Source organism: Excalfactoria chinensis, chromosome Z (assembly GCF_039878825.1).
Source record: "Excalfactoria chinensis isolate bCotChi1 chromosome Z, bCotChi1.hap2, whole genome shotgun sequence".
Lineage (NCBI taxonomy): Eukaryota > Metazoa > Chordata > Aves > Galliformes > Phasianidae > Excalfactoria > Excalfactoria chinensis.
Window position 1 is genome coordinate 34,652,157 of NC_092857.1, and position 20,757 is coordinate 34,672,913.

General features: G+C 36.2%; 1 protein-coding gene across 1 annotated transcript in view; it reads left to right on the forward strand.

Moving 5' to 3' along the window:
• The window catches only part of RORB (RAR related orphan receptor B), a 136,846-nt gene that overhangs the window by 88,974 nt on the left and 27,115 nt on the right, over positions 1 to 20,757 (forward strand). The window contains exons 2-4 of the mRNA XM_072359597.1: positions 12,750 to 12,835; positions 17,236 to 17,377; positions 20,137 to 20,538. Coding sequence (XP_072215698.1) covers positions 12,750 to 12,835; positions 17,236 to 17,377; positions 20,137 to 20,538 — 630 coding nt within the window. The remainder of the gene's footprint in view (positions 1 to 12,749; positions 12,836 to 17,235; positions 17,378 to 20,136; positions 20,539 to 20,757) is intronic.

Consider the following 20,757-nt stretch of genomic DNA (forward strand, 5'->3'; position numbering starts at 1 on the left):
TTCTTATTATCCTTCAAAGAATTTTTTCCTCTTTATTGGAAAAATGTTTTTCAGGCTGCCTATTCCCAGCTCATGTGTTAGTTTGTTTTCTGCACTTCTAATCTTCAGTAATCATCCTTATTTTCATAAACTTTGGAACCCTCTCCAAGTTTTTCCCCTTGCATCAAATTCTTTTCTTGAAAATTCCTCAACTTCTGTGTCTTATCAGAACAAACACTGAAAAGCAAAGTCTGAGACTCTAGCAATTTTGAACATCTTATTTCAATAGTAGGTAGGATTAACAATCTTCTCTGTGTGTCAGCCTTACTGTGTATTGAAAATGAAGTCTTCTCCGTTTCATCTTTGACACAAATTCCAAGGGAATGAATATGCAGAGCTAGCAGAACAGAACTGCTAAAATCTGAATCATCTCTATTCCAACAAGTACTTTCTGCAAAAGGTTAGGACATGAGAAAATGGTGTAGCAAGGAAAGGTTACCTTTAAATGAAATAAACTGACAGAGCCATGCTAGCAAAAATGCCTGGGAATGTGTAACAGGCGGGTAACGGAATCTTTCTGAGTGCAAAGATCCCACAAAGACTAATGTGTTAGCTATCTAGTATCAGCACTTTCATTTTATGTCTTGCTTTCTTTTGCTTTCTTTTTGACAGAAAGCCTGTGTAAAACTTGTTTCAGGCTCTGGCCAACTGTATTAGGAGATTCATAATAAAACAAAAACTTTCATGCCCCTAGAGCCCCTATCTTACTCCTACGTTCCCTAAATAGCTGCACAAACCAAGCTGAACTAGAATTCATTTGATGTTACTTCAGTGCAGTGGTTCTCCAAGAGGTGCTGTTCAGTCAGGTCTGTCACACAGTGTCTAGAAACACTGTGAGGAAATTAACATTTTATGTCTGGATACACTTAGGTATGATGCATGTATTGTGTCATAAGGTGTTCTTTTTAAATCTGTAATAATTTTATAATCTTATATCTGATATTCTAATTTTGCATTTTTTAATATTCAGTTGCAATGAAAGCAACTAATAGCAAAGGAAGACAGAGACTAATGTGCCAAATTTCCAGAAAATAAGTATTATTTTAAAATGACTCGGTTGCAGTAAGAAATGCATTCTATGAAAAGATGGTATCAGAATAAAATATTTCATTACATAGTTCCTCAAGCAGTCTTCCTCCCTTCTTTAATGAAATGGAACAGTCTATGCCTTTAGCACTTCTTCCACTTAATCTTGTTAATGCAGTCTGTTAAGACTCCACTTTTGCAGCAGCACAGGTGTGACCACATAGGGAATACTCTTCTGCACCTAGGCATCTTATTTATTTACTACAAAATGTGTGATATTCAACACAGAATAAAAACAGAGGCAACTGGTGAGTTCAAATATTTTTCTTCTTACTTTTTTTAATTGTCTGGTATTCCCATGAAAAATAATTAGGAAAATATTAATCACAACATCCCAAATCTATCCTTGAGAAAACTCCTCTTTTACTAAAGATTAATTCTTCCTACTGTGTTAAAAAATGGCAGATTAAATTGGTAAGTAGACAGTTGGGAAGTATAACATTTTTCAGAATGCAACAGATGCAAATCCAAGAATATCTCCAGCTGATTTGATTGCTTTTCAAAAGATAGAGCAAAGATTTTAAATAAAAATGTGTAAAAGTGAAAATCCATAGTGGTGATAAAAAAATATGGTAAAATTCAAGACATTCTAAGGAGAGAACACATCTGAGTCATTTCAGGCTGAAATCACTTTTATTGTTTTACTGTTGCTGTCTATACATCTTATCGTTTTGCCTTGTAGAAGTTATATTGTGCATAAAGGATGGCGGAAGGTGTTATAAAGAAAGAGTTCCAGAAAAGGGGATGGGAAATTATTCCTTTGACTGAAATGACTGTTATGTAAAGTTATAGTGTAAGTTAGATCTTTTTGCTGTACTTCTGCAATTCTACTGGAGTGTGTTGAATTACCCCAGATTTAGTTAGTACTACTCAGAACCAGAATCTTTACCAGTAGAAACACATTTTGCCGTTCCTTCTTCTTGGGCCTCTTCAGACTGATGATCCTCTGTCTTAAAAGAGAGAGAAAAAAAAAAAAAAAAAAAAAGGCAGAGAGAAAGTAAAAGCAACTCTCCCATTTTTTAAGACAACTTTCACTAGTGAATCATGCTCATTAACAGAAGAAGCATAAACTATTCTTATGTATTCTTCCCTCTCAACTTTTCATTGAGCATTACAGTTAGCTATTTTGGCAAGAAGATTTAAGCCCTGACACATTTCACATAAAAAGCTGAATTAATTAGTGGTTTCTTAGGACTGAAAATATGCAATATATTTAGCTTACTAAAATGTTTTAGTTTGTTAAATTGCACTACATCTTGTGGTTTGCCAAAGTATTGTTAATTAAAGTATATGACTGTAATGGTCGAATCGGACTTAATTTTCTTGAAGATACCTTGCATAAGTCATTCAGAAAGTGGTACAACTAAGAATTCTTAATTGCATTCAATTAATAGATTTTCAAAGATTCCAGGAATTAAACTTATACAGAAATAGAAATTCTGAAGTTCAGAGGGGGAAAAAGAAAAGGCAGAGATGTTGACAAAAATCTCACTTGTCAAGGTGCAAAATAAACCTTTGTGCTTCCCTTCATTCTGATTTGCTATTCTCACACCTTGGTTTGTGGTCCATAGTCTGTCATGATTGATTATATACTTCTTCACTGCTTATTGCTGGACTACTTTAGTTGCTGTGCTTAATTTTCAGGATTTGATAAAAGAAAACACCAATTACAGAAATGTAATTATTGCGACATTTCCTACCTACAATAAGTGATACAACTGTAGTAATTTGTATTGGAGATTGTATATTGGGGAACACTGAGGAAATTATAGTTAAATATTTAAATTATTTTGTAGTCATGCATACTCAAGGAAATACAGAGGGGTGTTTAGCTAGTTATAGTAATGTGCTATAGGCCATCAGCTATGCTAATCAAATAGGTATCAGGCTAATTGATAAGGCATAAGTAGTATTTTATGTTACGTTTGGTTTCCACAGCAGGATACTTTTAATATGATGAATATTATTTTGCATCATTATTGGATGTGAATATTTTTTTCTGTGTGTTCTCACTAGCTTAATTACACATAGAAAAAGGGACAAATGTAGAAATTAAAAATTTCCAGGTATATTAGTAACTGATGAACGTACTTCAAGAATGCTTTTAAGTCATTTTAAGTAACATTTTTTTTATGTTGTAAAGTAAAATGCAACACTTGGGTGCAGTATCTACTGAGGTATATACAGTTACCTAACTGTAACAATAGTTTATATATAAATAAGTATATTTGCTTTTTAAAGGTTCATTCCGAATGTAAAAATTATGGAACTTGCTATGTATGCTACTGCATGCAACAGTTTCTGGGCATTCAGGTGCTTCTTTGTCCCTAGTATGGTTGACATTATAAACATGCAATTTTTTCCTGTGAAAATTAACATGACAGTAATTATCTGTGTGTGTTTTAGGTTTGAATTTTTTAAAATCTCAGCCTCCCTTCTTACTTTTTCCAATATTTTGTTAAGAAAAAGTAAACCATACCTGAGACCTCAGTGAAAGTCAGTATATATTTGAACATTCAATTTTTGAACACTGAATGTTCAAAAAATGAAGCAGTGCTGGGTTATTTAAGTGATGAGCTGCTACGAAAGGTAAAATGCTTTTCTCTTCCAAGTATCACATAGAGATATTTCTGTTTCTATTATACTTTTAATATACTTCTAGCATTGTTGAGCTTAAAAATTTCCAGAAATAATGATGTAGTTACTATTTGATTCCATACTGTTATCTTATCTATCTATGCTCCCAAAGGAAAAATGCTCGACGTTTTCTGAGTGTTTCAGAATTTGTAGGAAAATTTTAAATGAAGTAAAATATTTGAAACAGAATATTCAAGAAGTGGGATGATAGAAGACAGTTCTGACCCAGCTGGCAATTTCTCTGAAACTACACTCTTTGTAGATCCAGCAGCTCTGATTTGTGTACATCCACAGAGTGAACAACCTTCTTAAATCCTTACTCATATGCACTACACTGCAATATTGCACTTCTATCATCCATCCCTCAGGATGTTGCTGTTTCTTTTAGATCTCCAGCTGTGGTGTTGCTGCACATTTTTGTCCCCTTATCAACACAAGTGCTTGGGAAGCAGTTCAGAAGATAAGTAGTAGTGGAGGAGGAGTTAAATAGGATTATACTTGAAGCCTCCAGTTATACTGAGGCTGGCTTCAGTCTCTGGTTAGTGGCACTTGAGTCATGAATACTGAAAATGCTGGGTGCCAGTTGCTTCTGTGGCCTGCACTGTACAGTGGTCCTTTCACTTGTTCACCATCTGGATGGGAGAAGGATAAGGTTGTGTGATGTCACAACGTTAAAACACAAATATTTCTCAGCCCATTCTCTGCAATCTCTATGCTGCAGGGCTTTGTACCTGAATAGCGCTAATCTCTGTATGTGTAGTATGTAACAACTGAGATATGGAGGACTGCACTAAAATTTCAACCCACTCTTGATGGATGAAATAGATCATAAACATTTCCTATGCCACCTGGACTTTCCTTTACAAAGTCCATTGATCCATTTATTCAAGTAAAAACAAAAAATGAAGAAGAAGGGAAAAAAAAAAAAAAAAGAAAAAAAGAAAAAAAAGTGGATAGATATCTGAAAAAAATAAAGAAAAGTAAGAAGGGAAAAGAATTGTCTCTGATAAACTGCTGCAATATCGTAAAGTGTGTAAGGAAAACATTCTTAATTAATTAATTAATTAATTACAAGAAATAGATTGTCAAAGTTACAGAGCTTCTGGAAAGAACTATGTGTATTCAGTGTATTATCTGTGCAAGCTGCTATTTTTTTTTATTTTTATTTTTTTTATTTTTAACAAGTGCACATTTGCTCTGTAGAGAATTTCATAGAAAAACATGGTCATCACTGTTCAAAGAACCATTCTGACCAGCTTATATAAACACTGTCTAAAGCTGCTGGAGATTATTTGCAGAACATTGGATCTGATGAGCTCAAATGTAAGATAGCTTGGGTAGTATAATATTTGGGATTACCATAATAATCTCTTTAGGGAAAGTGTGCAGTATCAGCAGAAACATTGCTTGAGTCTTTGAGGGAAGTAGAAACTGTACTGTAATAACTCCGCATTTATTATATACTTAAATCTTTTGCTGCAAATAAGGCAAGTTTCTGAGCTCTCCAGAGGGCCTAGTCTGGGGCTTTGAGTATTTAATTAAATATCTCTGATTTTAACTCACCTAAGGAGTCCAAATTGTTGGCTGGCAGCTTGTTTTTTGTTGCACATTAACTTGTTTTACTGCAGCATCATCCTTTGAAGTTACACGCACAATTTCCATGCATATGAGTTACTAGGAAAAAGAGTTAATAGATTAATATAGAAATGTTCAGCAGTGCAGATTTACAGAGCACATCACGAGTTGTCAAACTTTACCAGTCCTTTGAGCCTTTGTGATGTCGCTGAGCACAGCTACTCAGCAGTCAGACTTTTGAGCTGTAGACTCTGGGAGGTGAGTTGATTTTCATATTTTTGAATCTGGTGACTAAGCTGTACTTGATCTTTGCTTTCCATCATTGCCTTGCACAATATGCAAGGGGTTCTGCATACCTTCTGCAACCTTCCAGCTTGAGAACCAGACAGCGTCCCACACTCCCCAACCACTCTGTCCTAATATCACCAGTTCTGCACAAAACAAAGAAACAAAAAAAAAGTCACGAACAAAGAACAGGTAATCCAAATTACATGTATATCAAATCTAGAATAACACTGTGTCTGTACTCTTAAAACCTTTATGGTTCTCTTGCTCACAATCATCTTGTTCTTTAGAGAATCATCCTGCATTGCATATCTTGCAGCTTTTCTAGTTGATTAGCATAATGAAATTCTGCTCTTAGCAATTATTCTTAACCGGCCTTAAGCCTGAAGTCTCTTGTTCCTATTTCAGGTGAGATAAAAAGCTAGATGCCCAAAATCTTTTTTTTTTTTTTTAAACAAAAATATCTTTTAGTCTAATAAAAGATAATATATCTAGCTAAAAATCTCATCTCTATACCTAAGTGATTACAAATATAACAAAAAATTACTGTGCATAAATTGTTAAATTACACTTCTAGATCCATTGTAGTTGCACTTCAGAAAGAAAATAAAGGGCATTAAAAATATTTTTTATTATTATTATTATTTTCCGTGTAATTTCAGCTTTACAACTGAATGTAAAGACAATAAGCAGAGACAGTTTTTTCCAGGTTTATTCCAAAATTGGTATGTAACAAAAAATAATAATAATAATAATAATAGCTTATACAAGCAGTCTGGATATTGCCTTTAGCTCTAAAGCATCTATAATCATGTGAACTCATATTATTTTATCTGTCTATTTCAAAGCATTAGACAGTGGTCTCTAAACACTATTATGGTCATGGTAGCAACAGATACAAAATGTCATCTGAAATATAGTTCCAGAGTTTGGTTATAAATATTTTTCTATCACATATGAATCCTGCAAGAAGACCGATATATAGCACCTTATTTTCAAACTCCGGTACACCCACAATAAGGATACACATTCTAACTGTCTGTTAGTTTTATCCACTGGAAAAAAAAAACAAAAACAAAAACAAAACAAAAAAAACAAAGTTTTTTCTTGAAGTCTCTTCTTTTACAGTACTCTTTAGAACAGCCATGCATTAAAGGCCTGAGCTGAGCTGTAAAAAGAACTGACATGCAATTTTATGCTTTTCTTTTTAGTGATGTGGGTTGTTTTGTTTTTTTTTATTCGTTTTGGTTTGTTGTTTGTTTGTTTGTTTTTCTCCATGTTACACCATAAAAGAGGAAGGGGAAAAGAAAATGTGTCATGAAAAAACCTGTGTCACCAAGTGACACTGTTTATAAGCTAAATAAACTTCAGCTGAGACTGTGAGACCATGAAAGAAATCAGACATGACAAGTGTGTAGATTTATGGAAAAAACAGTTTTTTTAGCAGTAATCTATCACTCTGCTATTTTGAGTGATGATCTATCAGTTTTCATAATATCCAGCAGCCAGGACAACTGCTTTTCTTGAAATTCGTGATAAGTTCTTACAAACCACGCATAGATCAGTTCTATCATGTGTTCTCCATGAGACGTACAGTTACATAAGTATTGTTGCTTTTGGGGCATCTCCATGTCTCCATGTTGGAGCAGCAGGACTGACTGATTTGAAAATCATCAGCTTTGCAGTAATACACTGGGATGGGTGGACCCAGCAGTCTTCATAGATGGCACCAATCCCAGGTTCCAGACTTGTATGTCCCACAGCGTATAAATGTTTCGATTTTACAAAGCAGAGTGGTCATGTCTGCTTGCTCTAATGGGTCATTTGTGGTATGGCTGACAGCAAACATGTAACTACAGACATATTAATTAACATTACCTAGTGTTAATTAGCTGACATAGATGTTGTTAATGATGTAGCTCTTACTGCATTAGGTACATCAGAGGCTGGAAAATGTAGCTAGTATCCTCAGCTGCACCTCAAGTCGTGCTGTAGATAATAGCTAATTTTGGTGGCAAAGAAGATATCAAGTTTTACTTGGCAACGTTGTTTGTAGAAGCTTCTATTGGTGGTAATATGGAAGGAAAAAACTTGTCACAGATACCAGGATGGAAAAAGCAGGAGAGCTGGCAACTATATGAGAACAATTAATGTGTTTCTTTTGAAATCATCTAGGGATACTATGATAAAAGACCTGTGGGTCAGTTCATCTTTTTTTTTTTTTTTTTTTTTTTCTTCCAAATAATTCCTTTTGAGATTTTTGGGAAATCTGACACTGTGAAGGAGCTTTTTAATTTTTTTTTATTATTATTATTTTTTTAATATGTATTTATTTTTTACCACCGCTCTGATTAGCCTTGAGATTTCCACATGCGATTCCTCCTGGATCAACAAACTATAAAGAGGATTTCTTCTTCAGTATTTGTTCTCAATACACGTTAGTATGCTTTTTTATCAGGAACTAAATATTAAAAGCTCAGGCTTTTGCTTTTTTTGTTCTGTTTTGTTTTTGCTTTTTTATTCCTTGAAGCAAAAGCTAAAAGTCTGAGAGGTTATAATCCTGTTTCTGCTGAATTAAGTTCCTCAGGTATTTAGCTGAAATGCAAGCTTTGTTTTTTTCTTGTTGTTTTCTTCTTTCAGACCACCTGTACACGTAAACAGCAGTTTTCATAAATATACTGTAGACCTATTAGTTGCACTGATGAATTTTTATTTTGTTTCATGAGGAACTCAGCAAATAACTGTGTAACTTCTTGATTTATCCCTGATTTCATCAAAATAGCAGTACTGGAAATCTGGTTATTGCCCTACTTTTAAAATAATGAATTTTGTGCTAGTGAGTGAATTTTTTTCTGATAATGAAGAGACGAATCTTTAATCCTTTTTCTCTTGGGGCATTGTATGACAAAATAGTGAATGTTTCATTTTAAAGGGTTCGTTTCAAATGTATGAGAGGGATTTTGTATTTACTTAATAGAATTCTTCTCTTCCTGTTGTCCTGAGAAAATGAATTATGTTCCAGGTGGTAAACATAGTGTGTGTGGACTATTAATACTTGTCATGTAGAATTAAATAATTTTCACTGCTGCTTTCCAATTTGTAGGATATCATATAAACTTACAGGAAGTTCCCTGACTAAGTGAACTTTAACCTTAAGGATGAAGCAGGAGGTGAATATCACAGAGAGGAAGGACAATCCTGTGGTACTGATGAGAGAAGTTACAATCGGTGATGCAGCATGTATCCAAACATTATTAGTGGTTTGGGTGATGGTGGTTTTGCAGACATTTATTGAGTGATACTTCTCAAGACAGGATGAAAACTGAATGTGCTTGCTGAAAAATTGAACAAATGGGCAGTTGAAAACCCATGTTATTGCTTGAAAAAGACAGAAGCTGTTTTTCTTACACACATTATTAAAGTAGATGGGTAAGAAGGCAAGTGGAAAGGCTTTAATAGCACAGATAAGTAGTTTTGCTGTTATATACTTCCTCATTTTTTGAAGAAAATAAGTTGTTTCCATATGCTTCTGAAAGTTATCATTATGGCGACTTCATTATTTGTCAGTTTCCTTTTTACTTCAGTATTCAGGAGTCAGTACTGAATTGATGTATTTTATACTTACAAGGAATTCAGAAGTGAGCTTCTTATTTTATAGCAGCTATACACATGAGAAGGATATGCAGTTCCCTAAACTGTTGGTCTGAGAGAAGGAAAGAAGAAAAACAAAGCAAAAGTATAGTTGTCTGAACAAAGATGCAATGTGAAAATGTGTAGTAGTCCCCGACAATCATTAAATCTGCAAAAGAAACCTGGTACTGTGGGTGTTAATTACAGTAATTCAAGATGTTTTGGGGAATACAGTGTCTTCTTTTTCATCCGGCCTGTACAACTAATCACTCTTAGTTTTCTGTTACGAACCCTTAAATTGTTTTGCTGTCTTATGTACAAAAAGAAATACCTAGCAGGCAACTGCAGAGTCTACTTTTCCAAACTTCCTGAAGAGCTTTCTATGGAGTCCTGGTAGCAATTTTCTAGAGATCCTGTACTTACTAATTTATAGAATGGTTAATTTTGAATAACAGTTTGAATTAATTGATGAATTGCAAGCCTGGAGTGTTTATTTCATATTAATTGAAATCCAGAGCCATCACATTTAATGCCCTGATCCAGAAATATTTACCTCTTGTGCAGTGCTTATAATTGCAAGTCACGTATGGAATTATTGATTGCTCACAGTAATGAGCACTCTGCTAAATGCAATGTGTGTCACAGGATCAATACTTCTGTCTCTGTTCCTATCACTTACAAACAGTATATGCAAGTCGCATTAAAAGTACCTTCAAACTGTTTTTATTTTCTTCTTCCCATGTCATTACTTCTCCTGAAGATCTCCTCATCTTGTCACAGTAGTCACTGCTTCTGACATTGACATATGTCTTTGAACTTTTGAGCATAAAGCAGTGCAAGGTCCCAGACCCTAGCCTTGAACCTTTCACATGACTCTCAAGCAGAGACCTGTGAGCCTTCTGAAAAAGCAGTACCTGGAGGTGCATGTTGAAATGTTTTGATTACTGCAGGGAGGATAAGGGAAAAATTACCAAGAAGCTGAAGTTATGCTCAGTGCAGAGTTTCCTTTGTTTTTACGTGTTATGCTTGGATGGCTTGTGTACATTAGCTTAGAAAGAAGTAAATCTACCTCTCTTGGTCTGCAAAAACAAAACAGGATACAGAAACTAATCCCAAAACCACAGATGACATAGAAAATTGCATTTCTAATATGAACTTTCTTAAACTCAAGGGCGGCCAAGATTTCTGCCTGGGTTATCTCCACCTAAAATATATTAACAACAAATTGCATTTTCCTACAGTAAAATTCATCTTATCCATCCTGGCTTCTGGGCAATTGAAAAAAACTGTTTTGCTTGTCTAAGCTAATATTTACTTTTCCTAGAAATGTGCTTGATCAGAGAGATCATCTCAGGAAAGTGAGCTGACAGTGGGAAGTGGATGTTTCTTAAGACACTCGTAAAAGACCCTCATTCCTCCTTCCTTTGAGTTATGGTGTTTCAGGGGAATAGTTACTGACATATAGAAGAGACCTTTTAATGTTCACCCTTAGTGCTTACCTACTCTAAGTAATTCCATGAAATGGGGGATACAATGTACCTTTCAGCAGGACTGTTCTGAGATTTGGTTGTTTAACTTCAAGGAAGTCTAGGAAAGAACTCCTAGAGAACTGGTCTCCTGAAAGGAGTAATAAGTAGCATGGGCAAAATCCAGACTGTACAATTACAGTATTCACAACACAACTATGCTTAGTGCATGTCTTATTTAGTGCTGTCATTTGCAGACTTTTTGTGTACCAACAGATTTGAAACATGATGCTTGTTCTAGGGTGTACTTATGAATTATTCTCGTTTCCCTGACTACCAGTCCATTCTGGAGTTGAACATACTCAACCAAAGTACTAAGGGCTAGCAACTGTTGTCCTCAAGGTCGCACTACCATGCAAGATCTCACCAGGACTGCCTGAGTATTTGAGTGACAAATGTTGCAGTAAACTGAGGATAATGTTAACCTGAGGATGGAAGATGCTGTTTTGGTTTTAGCTGGGATTGAGTCAATTTTCTTCTTAGTAACTGATATGATGCATGTTTTGGATTAGTGATGAAAATAATGTTGATAATGCACCAATGTTCTGTTCATTGCTGAAACCTGCTTGCACTGAGCAAAGGATTTCTCTGCTTCTCACAACAATGTGGCTAGGAGTGTGCGAAAAAGTGGGAGGTGACATGACCATTAAAGCTGACACCAACTGAGCAAAGGATCTATGCCATACATATAGTGTTGTGCTTAGCAAAAAAAAAAAAAATGCTGGGGGAAGAGAAGTAGAAGAGGGAGATATTAGGAGTTTTGGTTTTTGCATTTCCAAGTAACCATTATATGTGATGAAGATACTCTTTCTAGAAGTGAATACCACCTGCCTGCCAGTGGGAGGTAGTGACTGAATTATTTTTCTTTGCTTGCACACACAGATTTTGCTTTGCCTATTAAACTGTCTTTATCTCAACCCATGAGTTTTCTCACTTTCACTCTTTATTCTCTCGCTCATCCAACTAGTGAGCAAGAAGCTCTTTGCCTGTCTACTGGGGTTAAACCACAAGTGACATCTACCAGTAGTACTAAGCAAGCATGATATTAGTTCCAAGTGGTGAAAGAATTGAGGAGAACAATGATATCTCACAGTGGAAAACAAATTACTGAAAAGAAAATAGACTTTTTGTTTCTCCTCAGTTCTTCTGACTAGGATAAGACACAAGCCCACCTTACATTTAGGAGTGTGTGCTCTTACAATTTTGCCATGGGAAATTCACAGGATTCTAAGTAACTGAGGGAAGAAAATAACTATGGAAGAAAATGAACATAGAAAATAGCAATTTCCTAATCATTTGGCTTATAAAGGGATCTAAAAAAAATTCATACTCAAACATTTTCAGATAGCTCCTGTCTCTTGCATCACACAGCCACTGTGTACTTAACCTCAGTCTGTGGGTCTTACCTACCTCTGCCCTGACTCTCAAACAAATAGCTTAAAATGGATGAGAGATTAAGTGGTCATTTACAAGTTCATCTCTGACAGTGAGACTGTTATCTTTGTATGCTTTTAACCCACAATCTGAAGGATATGAAAACTTCATCTCCTCTGCAGGTCTGAAAAATGCATCAAAATATAACACATAAAACCACCTCAGCAAAATGAATAGTAAAGTCATGAATATTGTAAAAGTGTAAGCAGGAAGAATCCAGATAATTATTTAGAATTTCTAATGACTAATGACTGTCGTTAGCAATAATAATGATGAAATTAACAAGTAAAAACAAAAGAGAAGAGTAGGAGGAAAAAATATCTAATCATGAGATAGCTTGAAATGTTGACAAGTTTTGTGGGGAACAGTAGATACTTAATGTGAAGCAATTAAAATCTGCCAAATCAAAGCATTCAAAAACACACAGTACAATAAAAAGCAGTTTCATATTTTCAGGGGAGGGGGGAAAGATTGTGTGTGAAGGAAGAAGGAAACAAACTAGAATTATATACTCAAAATGTTTATCTTATTTTTCAGCACAAATTGAAGTGATACCATGCAAAATTTGTGGTGATAAATCCTCTGGAATACATTATGGAGTCATCACATGTGAAGGCTGCAAGGTATGAGATTTTAATACAGCACAGTCATCAGCATCTGCATTAGCCTCAGGCATCTACGTGCGTAATAATACACTCTTACACTCTTTCAAGCAAGTAACACCAAAGGCCATAAAGCCTGCTGCTTATATACATGCATTTCATGCCTAATTTTACTGGTTGCTCTTCTTTTCATCAAATAGCCTTTAGAGTTACTTCCTCTTTTGAAACATGAATTAATCGCATCTGATGCAGTATAAGTGCTGATAAAAAGGCAGGCAACTTGAAGTCACACATGTTAAATAAGCTTGAGAACTGGATTTGTTACTTTGTTTCCTATACAGCCTGAGCAGCATTAGAAGTTGATGTGATATCTCAGTTCAACATCTTAAAAGCTTACAGGTGTCAGTTTAGTCCTATTTTATACCCTTTGTATTCTCTGCAGGCCAAATTGTGATCTCCAAAAGGAAAAAAAAAAAAAAAAAAAAAACAAACAAACAAACAAAAAAAAAAACCACCTTACATTATGACATTATGGGTAATGTAAAAGGATCCTTTGCTTTCTTACTTATAGGCTCCAGCACAGTAGAATTGTTTGGAACGGGAGGCTAGACAAAAAAAAAAAAAAAATAAAAAAAATAAAAAAAATCTCAATGGCTCAAATGGCTCAAATATCTCTAATCAGACACCAAGCAAACACAAGAAAGGTTTTTGTTTACAATTTTAGAAAGACTCTGTGCTTTTTTATATATAAGGAATTGCTTATGGAACACCAGAATTTTACAACCAATAATGTGTTGGAATTATTTTGACTGTAAAAGTGAAGTTGTAAAGATGAAGGGCAGCATCTCTGGTTTCTTGTACATTAAAAATCCCAAGCCTGTACTTTCAAAAGTGGGCAGATAATTGTAGAGTGAAATGGAAAGTCTCTCCATACTTAATGCTTTAAGATATCTCAGAACAACTGAAAAATCTATAAACATTTACAAACTCATCCATAAATTCATTCACAAAACAATGCATTTAGTGTCAGTGTGTTAAGAAGGAATATATTCTCAAAGGTCTGATTTCTTTCAGAAACTTTAAGGATATTAAATGAAAAGCCTACCCTGTGACACTGTCTTTTTGTGAGACTGGACTGGAAATAAGCATCTTCTTACAACAATTGCATGAAACAGGATTGTACTAATTGATCTAATACTTTAATGTTGGAATAAAAGATATAGAAGAAAAACATTTGGAGCAGAAAAGGAACATCTTGACTTTATATCCAGACTCCACAGTGCACTGAGGGGTACAGTCTCCTGTAGATGTGATCAGGCTTAATTCTGGCCCTTGTGTGTGCCTCAAGGGGAGACAATACTCTTAGCTCTATGTGGGGACACTTATTGAGATAAAGAGCTTTTCTTCCACTTAGAGCAGTTTAAAATCTATGGGTTTTGTGCCAGTTTTGCAGTATCTCATCAATTAGTCTAATGCTGTTTTGCAAGCCTCTTGTGAAAAAAAGATGTCCGGCCTTCACATCAGGCCCAGTGGAGGGCATCTCTGCATGAGCTCTCTCTTCATTTAAGCACTGTCTCAGGTAGTGCAACACTGCTCCTCTTTGCCCAGCAGTTAAATACATCTTTGTTCAGCCCATATACTAATAACTGGTCATTTCTAGCTCCTTTTGTCTGAGCACATTAGAATCTGAACTAATTAAGAGAAAGAGTATTACAAGAAGGCCAGAAGGGCTTCCACAAGACCGTGCACATTAGGCCAGGCACCAGAGGGCCTCAGCGTTTCAGGGAATGGTATTGGAGGGTTGCACTGCCGCTGGCAATGCTACAGACTCCAAGGGAACGGAAATCCTTTCACTCTGTGTCTATGCATTAGTTCTGCCACTGCAAATGCATATCGTAAGAGCTTAAGGGGTATCGTAAAGGCTACAGCAGTTTCATATTGCACACCTGCATAGGCTGAGCAGTGTGCTGGACCCACTAAAGAAAGTGGTGGCTCTGCCAGCAGTCACCAAGGAAAGAGTGAAACTCAAGGATGTATTTTCATCCCAGTGTCTCTGTGACCTCTTTTGGTGGGAGGCCTCCTGTAATCCACAGCACAGCAAGGATCTAGAGGACAGTTTAAGAGGCCATTCCCTTCTCAGGCTGCCAGTGATGGATAAATTGAACTGTTTAAGATGCAGAAAGACTTCTTGTCGGTTCTGAGAACACTGGAAAACTTGTCTTTATGTATGTCCTTTAACTCCTCAGTAATGACTTGTGTCCTGCTTCCCCAGAACAGTATTATTCCCAGTAAATATAACTAATGTTATGTAAAAATCTTCTAACATGAAATGAAAGGTTTCTCTGTAAGAAAGCACTTAGATCTTTGCTGAAAGAACAGAGCACAAAAGTCTCCTTGGAGAAATAAATTATCTGCTGTAGATTAACTTCATTATGTAATCCTTGATTTTTCCCTAAGAGGGGCAGTGACTGAAAAAAACAAATTCTTGTAAGAGATCGAAGTTAGTGGGGAAAAAAATACAAACAAATTCTTGTGAGAGGAGATCAGCCTTAATAGATAAAAACAGTACTATGTGATAAGACACAGTTGATGCTAGATGGTTGTGTGGGTTATTTTAACATAATTTAACTCATTTCTTCTCTCAAATCCATATCACATAAGAGCTGCTAAAATCTAAAGCAGCAAATGTTCCTCACGTCAAAAACAAAATTGGCTGTAAGGTTCAACATGTAGATAAGAAATATCTGCAATTGTCATCCATCTAGCAATAACATTAAGCTCATCTCCACTGCTAAAAGAAGGTTTGGTCAACTAGGATCAGGTAAGTCCACAATGAACTTTTCCTGAGAGCCTCCCTAAAGGATATCCATGCTCTTAACCATGCAAATCATAAATCTTAATTTAATAGTCACTGCACAGTGTAATCACTGATAAAGCCAGCATGGGCCGGATGAAGTAAGCTTCTTTGGGATCATCGATCTCAGGAACTATCACTGCTGTCTCTTCATTGGAACATCATGCTTATTGCCCACTCTTACTGACATCTTGTGCCACCCTAAATTGGTTTTCAGGGACTGAAGTGGGATTACAGGTGCTACCTGTAGCATGGAAATCAAGTCCTGTGACAACATCACCCTGTTGTTTTCCCACTCCTTCCCCCAGAAACCCACAGGAGTTGTAAATCCCATCCCTTATTAGTATCTTCTGTCAGCCTGAACAAAGATAACAATGGTTTTGCCTGATGAGTGCAGTCAGCGCTTCCTTTCTGACTCCACTGAGAGCTGTTTACAAACCAACACGGAAAGTCACAAGCACTTTGGTGTCACTTCTGCCAGTGACTAGTTTAAGTGCAATAATGATGCTTTCCCTTCATAGTTTCTTGCAGTAGTTGTGCCATCCTTCATCTCGCCCACCACACAACCATACAATTACCTTCTTCTAAAGCTGCTAAGTTTGTCAATTAAATTATTTTCTTTGTTTTTCTCCCTCTCTCTCAACTCGCTGATCCTCCTGTGCTTTATTTTACAGGAAGGAAAAGAGTATTATAAAATGCTTTCTCCCTGGTTTCATCTTTCTTTTAATTTCTGCCACTTCATGTCATTTCTACAGTAACAGTACCTCTCAGTGCTGTTTGAAGCATTTAGGAGCTCATAAATCATTACAACTTCTCACCTTCAAAAATTTAGCCAAATAAGCCAGCAACGGGCCAGAAAAACCCTCCAGGATATTGAGTGTCGAACTATTTTTGATAGATTAAATGGTTAATATTATATTCCATTGATATGGAAAATATCTTTACTTTCTCATGGTAGTGTCTAAAGGTGTTGTTTTCTCCTTTGTGTGTCAGATTTACCTGATACAGCCATTAAATCCTAGTGCTTTTGTAATGTTTGAATTTGAATTACTTTTCACTCCCAAAGTGTATGGGCTCTCCAGATCAGATCAACATTTGCCAGATTAAATTTAACAGCAGACTTCAGCTTCTAATGCTATGTATAGCCAGTGCCGGATGTTAGAAGTTTCTTTCAATAAAGATGGAAAATAGTCAGAACAAGTACTTTAATGTTATCTGTTTACCAATGCTGACAAGCTTTTCATCTGTGAAGGGCAAGAATTAGATGATCCATGGTAGTTACTACACAATAGGAATATATTCTGTAACTCTTTATTGTTTGTCCTTTAGCAAAGTAGTGTTATATTCTTTATTGAACAATTACAAATCCTCCTTATGAGGAGTAAATGCTCTTTAATTTCACTGTACAAGGCTAGTGCATCTGCAAAGCCCTAGCAAAAATAACATTACGCTACATGAGAGCTTGCATGGCTCTGTGTGTGTGTGTGTGTGTGTGTGTGTGTGTGTGTGTGTGTGTGCACATATACTCACATGGTAATACTCTTTCTCTCTTCCTCGTCGCCCCTAGGGATTCTTTCGGAGGAGTCAGCAGAACAATGCCTCCTACTCCTGCCCAAGGCAGAGAAACTGTTTAATTGACAGAACCAACAGAAATCGTTGCCAACACTGCCGACTGCAGAAATGTCTTGCCCTGGGAATGTCTAGAGATGGTAAGGAGTCAGATTCCTGCTTCATGCCTAAATCCTTTGAAACTCTTCTTCTCTGCTGACTTACTTAAACTCCCTGTAGATTTCTAGAAAAAGAGAGAGGAGAAGCTCCTTGCTTTGTAACGTACACACTGTGAGACACAGATCTTAAGTTAACAATGGAAGCTATTTTCATGAAGAGGGTTGGAGATAGCAAAATGGAAAGCAATGTTAGGTTGGAAGTGAAAGAGTTGGATAGGAAGTGCATTGTTCTGATCAAAATCACAAAAGTTATCTGTGGAGAGAAGAATTTGTATTCCAGTTTAGATAACTTTTTATATTAACAACATTAAATACTGGTGTGAGGAAGCATCCCTTTCCTTATGATTTCTAAAGGTCTGTGACCGTGAATAGGCTGTTTAAAAAGAAAGGTACACCTTGATAATGTTAAGGTTTTTCACCTGTTTATTTTATTCAGAACACTTGACCAAGCATTTTGCATTGTGAAAAAAAGCATTTAATTGGTGCACTGCCTCCTGTCCATGCCTGGATCTATAGGAGAAAAATGTCATTGCTAATGAAATGGCAGCTTACATTTGCTTCAGGAAGGCTATATTACCTTTGATTATGTGACAGCATTTGTTTATAAAAGTTGTTCTTTGGAATTAGCAGGCACTGATGAAGTTACTTTAAGACCTATTTCAAAAGATAGTTCAGAGTTTATAAGCTTGCTTTACATTTATAATAGTTCTTTTCCTGCCTCACTGTGTTTCATGTCTCACTGAAACAACCCACTCACCTGTCTCAGCAGACTGAGGGGGACCCTGCTGTCTCACCTTTAATTCATGGAGTCCTTTTGGGCCTAGCATGCAGTATACTTTCACACCATAGCTATTGCTTCTTTCTGGAGGGCACTGTAGGAAAATTTCAGTAATTTAACAGCATGTACTTTCCCAATAAAAGTAATACCTTCCAAGTATTTGAGATATCACAGAAGTATTTAACACACAGCATTGTCTTCCCAACCTATAATGCAGGGACTGCTGTGTACAAAGAGGGATTCTTCTGTCAGCATCTCTTTCTTCTCTCACTGTGGATGTGAGAGTGTTTATACTTAATCATATGGAGAGTTCTTGCAAGTTTAAAATAGCCTGCATGAATCTTTTTTGACAGAAAAATTGAATGTGAATTTTACCTTTCAGCCATGTAACAGATTCATTTTTATCATGCAGAGGCAGGATGCTAATTGACAGCAGCTGGAGAATCCAATTAATAAATACATAATGAGAGTAAACTGTGGGTGTTTGGTTTTACGGAGACCCTACATTTGAAGAAAACATGCTGTTGTATTTCTCAAAATCTAGTCATTATATATTGTCCATAACAGTGTGCAATGGACAATGGACTGGTTGCAAAGCAGCTAGTATCTATGTAAAGTACACACAGTCTGTGTGGAGGTCTGCAAGTAAGCTGGAGCTGGTAAGAAAAAAAATAAACTGAAAAGGCTACCATCCCCTGAATTTTATGCCATTTCCTTCTAATAGAGTTCTCTTTCTCTGTGTTTCATTGTTACTGTTTGGATATTTTTTGCTATAAATATATATATATATATATATGTATTTTTATGAGCATCTGTAGGCTCAGAATCTTCTGGAGGACTATAACTGAAATGCAGCCAAAATGGAAACCAAGCCACTAATAAGTGCAATGATTCTGTACTGATCTCCATTACAAGTGGATGGGAAATAGCATTTGGAAATAGTCCTCATAATACATAAAATAAGTATTTCCAGAGAAATGTCCTCCTATCTGTTCTCTGATAAATTCTGCTGAATGTATCCTAATTGACAGATCTCATTTATCTTAAAGCATGATTAATAGCTTCCTCTTCTCTGACATCTCAATATCTAGGCCAGTAAAAAGCCAGAATTTAGAGAGAGAAAATAAAGAACAGATAACCATCAATGACCACTGTGCATATAGGGTATGGTTTTACTCCTTGTAGTTCCTCAGCAATCAGACTGTCATTTTCAAAAATTTCAATCTCAGTGTAGTGAGCCCTATTCCTGGAGACAGTACTACTTTGCACTCTGATGTTTTCCTGCCCTTCTCATTAGAAGGAATGCATGGATTTTGTGCATGGGGATTATGTAAACTGATTGTGTAAATCCCTGAGACTTTTCTCCGTGAAGAAGACAACAATCATTTGTCCTGTTTACCTTCCAATCTGTTATTTTCCTCTAGGTTCTAAATCTAACCTGCAAGATTATTTTTTTTTTAAGTGTGAAGATAACACCCCATTGAAAGAATGTGATAATAGGGCTGTAGGGCTTGTTTTCATCCAGAGTACTAATCCTGTTAGCGCACAGTTTAAAGGTTTGTGGAAAGTTGGTAAAATGCAACAACTATGAATCTATAGACTGTGTGTTTCATACAGCTCTGGGTTGTTCAGTGAACACAGAGATAAGGAAAGGATGCATCGACTTTCTGACATTCACAGTAGAAAGTGAGTTGCCTGACTAAGGCCCCTCCTGTCAAGTCACTGTCACCTTGTAAATCCAAGCAGATGATGGTTTCTCCTTTGTGAGATGAATATGGTGTAAAGTTCTGCATCCTTTCTCTTCCAAAAAAAAAAAAAAAAAAAAAAAAAAAAAAAAAAAAAAAAAAAAAAGATAAGTTTCCACAGCAAAAGTGATGCTAAAAGTGAATATCAGGGGACCAGTGGTGTTGAGAGAAATTGAGAAGAAACATGACAATGGTTTACACTATGCTTTGTTTTTCAGCTGTGAAATTTGGAAGAATGTCCAAAAAGCAGAGGGATAGCTTGTATGCTGAAGTGCAGAAGCACCAGCAGCGACTGCAGGAACAGCGGCAGCAGCAGAGCGGTGAGGCAGAAGCCCTTGCAAGGGTTTACAGCAACAGCATCAGCAACGGCTTGGGCAATCTGAATAATGAAACGGGCAGCACCTACTCAAATGGGCATGTCATCGACCTGCCAAAGTCTGAGGGTTATTACAACGTGGATTCTGCCCAGCCTTCTCCAGATCAGTCTGGGTTAGACATGACTGGAATCAAACAGATAAAGCAGGAACCTATCTATGACCTCACTTCTGTACCAAACTTGTTTACCTATAGCTCTTTCAACAATGGGCAGTTAGCTCCGGGGATATCCATGACTGAAATAGGTAAGGAAAATTATTATTTCTCAATTGCAATGTGTAAATGCAAACCAGATTACAATATTGCCTTTATTAAAATGCTATACAAGCATTCTATATGTGGTCATACAGTAATTAACTGTTCACACTCATATACGTATGTGCACACACATACGGGGTCTAAAGGAAAGAAAATCAGTCTAACAGTAATTGACAAAATATAGTCAGTTCTGTGTTAAATAAACT